The 6318-nt window shown below is 37.2% G+C and overlaps 1 protein-coding gene across 1 annotated transcript; it reads left to right on the top strand.

Moving 5' to 3' along the window:
- Nucleotides 1-704: 704 nt before the first annotated feature.
- On the top strand, nucleotides 705-1649 carry LOC136168758 (olfactory receptor 8B3). The gene has a single exon (XM_065936453.1). It carries the CDS (start codon nucleotides 705-707, stop codon nucleotides 1647-1649), a length of 945 nt encoding a protein of 314 aa, XP_065792525.1.
- The last annotated feature ends 4669 nt before the right edge of the window (nucleotides 1650-6318 follow it).

Below are 6318 nucleotides of genomic sequence, written 5' to 3'. Positions count from 1 at the left end.
ACGACTAACTTAATCAGCACTCAAATGAATTCTATTTCTCATTCTTGTCATCCTACAAAACCTAGGAAAGCACATCCACATTCCTTTATTCATTTTCTGTGCAACTAGGATAGAACAGAGGAGTGCAGTGTGTGGAAACCCTGAAATGTATGGTTAAGTATAAAATTTAAGATATCAAGGTTCACCTCAATATCTGTTATCAATTATTGGCTTACTGGGTTCTTGAAGTATCTGAAACTTTAGAGACTATAAGAGACTTCCTGATTGCAGAATACTATATGGTCTCTTCCCTGTAGGAATCTCTTCTTGAAGGAACCTGCAGTATGTAGTAGGATGATGGAAACATGAGTTGAAAATAGGAAGTGGTAAATCAGATGAAAATGGAGAGAACTGGGCATACCTTCCCGCACCTAAAGCCCATCAGCAAGTAAGCTTGTTCCTCAGCTAGTGTATCCCTCTATTTTCTAGTGAAGATAGAGCACAGTTGTTTGTCATATGCAGTTCATTCAAAAGACAGTGATTTAAATGTTGAGAAGTGTGTGCCTTCAAGACACTATAAGGCAAAGAAGTGTTTACATGATTTCTGCCAGACTGAGATTCTTTTTCATAAATAAAGCTCATATAAAAGCGAGTTTGTAAAGGACAGAGCTGTGTTCCCTACTAATGAACTTTTTTTCTGTTCTCACAGATTTCTGAAGTTGAGAATGCTGGCTAGAAATGACTCCTTAGTGACTGAATTTATTCTTGCTGGATTAACAGACCTTCCCGAGCTCCAGCAACCCCTCTTTTACCTGTTTCTAATGATCTATGTTGTCACCGTGGTAGGCAACCTGGGCTTGATCATTCTTATTGGTCTAAATTCTCACCTCCACACCCCCATGTACTATTTCCTCTTCAACCTGTCCTTCGTTGATCTCTGTTACTCTTCTGTTTTCACCCCCAAGATGCTGATGAACTTTGTATTCAGGGAGAATATCATCTCTTATGTGGGGTGCATGACTCAGCTGTTTTTCTTTCTCTTTTTTGTCATCTCTGAGTGCTATATGTTGACCTCAATGGCCTATGATCGCTATGTGGCCATCTGTAATCCCTTGCTGTATAAGGTCTCCATGTCCCATCAGGTCTGTTTGGTGCTCTCTTTGGCTGCATATGTGATGGGGTTTGCTGGAGCATCTGCCCACACAGGGTGCATGCTTAGACTAACCTTCTGCAATGTTAATGTCATCAACCATTACTTGTGTGATATCCTCCCGCTCCTCCAACTCTCTTGTACCAGCACCTATGTCAATGAGGTGGTAGTTCTCATTGTCGTGGGTATTAACATCACAGTACCCAGTTTCACCATCCTAATTTCTTACATCTTCATCCTCACTAGTATTCTTCATATCAAATCCACTCAAGGAAGATCAAAAGCCTTCAGTACCTGTAGTTCCCACATGACTGCTCTTTCTCTTTTTTTTGGTTCAGCGGCATTCATGTACCTTAAATATTCTTCTCCTGGATCTATGGAGCAGGGAAAAATTTCTTCTGTCTTCTATACTAATGTGGTGCCCATGCTGAATCCTTTGATTTACAGTTTGAGAAACAAGGATGTCAAAATTGCACTGAGGAGATCCGTATTTGAAATCCAGAGGAGAAACATGTTCTAATTAGTAACAGCAGTAATGTAAAGACATTCAATTTTGTACTTAATTTTTATTATCTATCATGATGAGATTTGTTCAAAATTTCATTACTTCTATGGATTATATTATGTGTGGTATAATAGACTTGTGTTATCATTTCTCTTGTAGCTCTTGTCTCATTTTTCCTACTTATCTCTTGTAACTTGTAACAGTTTTAGTAAACAACTAATGGGATCTTTATAAAAGGAAAATATGAATTGATTTTTTTAAAACTACCTTTAACTTTTGGGCTATTCCAAATTGAACAAGTGTGGTGTTTATTAGATACATAAAGATAAAATTAGAGTTTGCTGATCTAGACACAAAAGTGCCAAACACTACAGAATAATTCTCTTATGAAACAATATTGTTACTGGTATAGTCAGAAGGTCTTCCTCAGTGATCAGTGCAAAGAAATAGAGGAAAACAATAGAGTGGGAAAGACTAGCGATCTCTTTAAGAAAATTAGAGATACCAAGGGAACATTTCATACAAAGATGGGCTCAATAAAGAACAGAAATGCTATGGATCTAACAGAAGCAGAAGATATTAAGAAGAAGTGGCAAGAATACACAGAAAAACTATACAAAAAAGGTCTTCATGACCCAGATAACCACAATGGTATAATCACTCACCTAGAACCAGACATCATGGAATGAGAAGTCAAGTGGGCCTTAGGAAGCATCACTACAAACAAAGCTAGTAGAGGTGTTGAAATTCCAGCTGAGCTATTTTAAATCCTAAAAGATGATGCTATTAAAAGTGTTGCACTTAATATGTCAGAAAATTTGGAAAACTCAGCAGTGGCCATAGGACTGGAAAAGGTCAGTTTTCATTTCAATCCCTAAGAAAGGCAATGCCAAAGAATGCTCAAACTACCGCACTATTGCACTCATCTCACACGCTAGTAAAGTAATGCCCAAAATTCTCCAAGTTGGGCTTCAACAGTATGTGAACTGAGAACTCCCAGATATTCAAGCTGGATTTAGAAAAGGCAGAGGAACCAGAGATCAAATTGCCAACATCCGCTGGATCACGGAAAAAGTCAGAGAGTTCCAGAAAAGCATTTACTTCTGTTTCATTGACTATCACCAAACCATTGACTATGTCGATCACAACAAACTGTGGAAAATTCTTCAGAAGATGGAAATACCAAACCACCTGACCTGCCTCCTGAGAAATCTGTCTGCAGGTCAAGAAGCAATAGTTAGAACTGGACATGGAACAATGAACTGGTTCCAAATTGGGAAAGGAGTATGTCAAGGCTGTATATTGTTACCCTGCTTATTTAACTTCTGTGCAGAGTACATCATGCTTAATGCCAGGCTGCATGAAGCACAAGCTGGAATCAAGATTGCTGGGAGAAATACCAGTAACGTCAGATATGTAATTGACACCACCTTTATGACAGAAAGCAAAGAAGAACTAAAGAGCCTCTTGACAAAAGTGAAAAAGGTGAGTGAAAAAGCTGGCTTAAAACTCAATTTTCAAAAAAATAAGATCATGGCTTTGGGTTCCATCACTCCTTGACAAACAGATGGGGAAACAATGGAAACAGTGACAGACTATTTTCTTGGGGTCCCCAATCACTGCAGATGGTGACTGAAGCCATGAAATTAAAAGATACTTGCTCCTTGGAAGAAAAGCTATGACCAACCTAGACAGTATATTAAAAAGCAGACATTACTTTGCTGACAAAAGTCCATCTTGTCAAAGCTATGGTTTTTCCCATACTCATGTGTGGATGTGAGAGTTGGAGTATAAAGAAAGCTGATCACCAAAAAATTTTTGCTTTTGAACTGTGGTGTTGTAGAAGACTCTTGAGTTCCTTGGACTGCAAGCAATTCAAACCAGTGAATCTTAAAAGAAATCAGTCCTGAATATTCATTGGAAGGACTGATGCTGAAGGTGAAACTCCAATACTTAGGCCAACTGATGTGAAGGATTGACTCATTAGAAAAGATCCGGATGCTGGGCAAGATTGAAGGCAGGAGGAGAAGGGGACAACAGAGGATGAGATGGTTGGATGACATCACCGACTCGATGGACATGAGTTTGAGCAAGCCCGGGAGTTGGTGATGAACAGGGAAGCCTGGTGTGCTGCAGTCCATGGAGTCACAAAGAGTTGGACATGTCTGAGTGGCTGAACTGATAGTCAGAGGGATTTAAAGAAATGTCTTCATTGCAAATTAATGTAGAAACAGATTAATGTAGAAACAGATCCACCTGATGTTGTCATTTTGTTCTATTTTTTGTAACGCTTCCTTTGATCTTGCTTTTCTTGTTCTCTTTTAAAATGACAAAAATCCGTTTCACCTGCCACCTGCTTCTGAGAATCTCTATCAGGCAAATACATTTAGTACTCAAGAGGATACATATAATTCTACCACTGATTTCCAAACGTAGCATTAAGAGAGGGTGATTAGAGGAATAATACATGTGTATCTCAGGATCCCAATAAGTATGATGGGCAGTTTGTTATCAAATTTGTATTTATTACTATCTACTTGACACAAAATATTTTGAAAAAGGCATATGGTTTTACTGTAAATTTCATCATCACATTAGGAAAATACTACACATAGTGTTAGGTGAAACATTTTAGCCATGTCTCACTTATCCACTGAAGTATCATCAAAGGTGTGTATTAATACAAAAAACCATATCAACATTTTCTGAAATTACTTAAACATTGTTTCACCAATGAGATAATACATACATTTACCTCGATGTTGCTCCCTATAGTTTTTTTCTACAGTGTTTTCCCATTCATATATTTAGAGTATCATACGTAGTGGTAGATCACAAAATTCTTGTTAATTGGATTGTCTTGTTTGGATAACAATAATAAATTTAATGCTATAAATAATAATAGGATATAATAATAAATTACAATAATAAGAAATCAGAAAGAACTTTGGGGTATAATTTCTTTTGGGAAGTGAAATGTGGCAGCCATGGGTAGGTGCTGCTCACCCCTTTTCAGTAGAACCATTTGTGGGGAGCATCACTGACTGTCTGTAACTGATATTCCCTTGGATCCAACATACTGTTCAGGCAGAGTCCATGTTTCCTCTACGATGTCCTCAACCGTTGACTTAGCTTGGTCATAACAGAGCTGGCCATTATCTTTGTAACATAGATCTCTTCTGATAGGCAGTCTTTGCTTAGGGACTTATCATACTATTTGAGATTTTTCTTTTTGAACTACACTGTAATCTGAGGTTTTTCTACCAAATTCTTCCTTCTCTCTCTCCTTTCGTAGGTGTCACACTTTCATCCTGGTCTGAAAACTTTTTCACTGACACCCACTCCTTCCTATTTTATCTTTCACAGGCACTTACCACAGTAAATGTCTTGGAAGTCTAATCATTTCTTAGCATCTGTTTCTTGAACTCAAAATAACATAACACTAACTGATTTTAAAACTTAGTGTTAGGATATGGTAATCAAAACAGATTGGTTTTGTTATAAATATAGACAAATAAATCCATGGAATACAACAGAATATTTAGAAACAGATCCCTACTTACATAGTTTATTGATTTTTAACCAAGCAACTACGTTAATCTGGAGGTAAAGAAAAATCTAAACAATTGATGCTGAAAATGCTAATTAATCACGAGGAAAAGTAAACTTTGATTTCTACCTCACATCATACACAAAATTAATTTTAAATGGATCAAAACTATATACATAAAACTGTCATGAAGCTTCTAGAAGAAAGCATAGAAAATATGTTAATATAGGCACAGATTTCTTGGACATATTCTGGAAAACACTAAACCTAAAAGAAAAAAAAATAAAATGAGTTTCGTTTAAATTAGAGCATCTATGTATCAGAAAATATGTAAAAGCAGGCCACAGATTGGAAGAATATTTGCAATACGTATATGTGATAAAGTTATTATATCTAGGATATGTAACAACTTAATTAAAGTTTATCTCAGTGATAAAAAGATCATATCATATATTTTCAAATGATTTGAAAGACGCATTCTAAAGGAATGTGTAAATGGCCAATAAGCACATGGAAATGTGCTTAACTTGGTGCACCCCTTACGTACGGTAGATAGCTCTTCAACAGTCCCTTACCAGCTGTGCTATGCTCCCTCACATCATTGTCCAGACTTTTCCCCTTGAGTGGTTCAAGCCCTTGTCAGGTCTTCTTCAGGGTCTCCCTCCATGTTAGACCTTGCAGCCTCTTGGTGGAGTCTCTATTTCAGAGGTCCAGGCACCAGCTGTGGGGCATCTTCAAACCCTCCATTAATCCAAGCAGCAATCCTGTAGAGCTTCTCCTCTGAGATTCTAGAATTTGGTAATGCTTCTTAGTCTTTCTTTTTGTTCCATCAGTCCTGGAAGTAGTAGCTATTTTTTAATAGGATATTAGTCTTTATATTTTCCCCTGCTGCTTACTATACTCTGTGTCTATAGATCCAGTTCTCTTTTTAAAAAATGTCCTCTGTAGGAAGTATGTAGTATGCTATTTTTTTTTGACTGGAATTTGATACAGGGAACACATTTTATGTGATTGTGTTGGACTGACTTGACCCTCTCACAAAGCATATCCAGTCTAACCTTGATGACAGTGATTAATCAGAACAGTTATTTGGCTATAGTCTTTTCTGCCAAAATTGTTTAAACAGGCTTTTAT

Source organism: Muntiacus reevesi, chromosome 5 (genome assembly GCF_963930625.1).
Source record: "Muntiacus reevesi chromosome 5, mMunRee1.1, whole genome shotgun sequence".
Lineage (NCBI taxonomy): Eukaryota > Metazoa > Chordata > Mammalia > Artiodactyla > Cervidae > Muntiacus > Muntiacus reevesi.
This window is presented reverse-complemented; position numbering and strand designations above follow the sequence as displayed.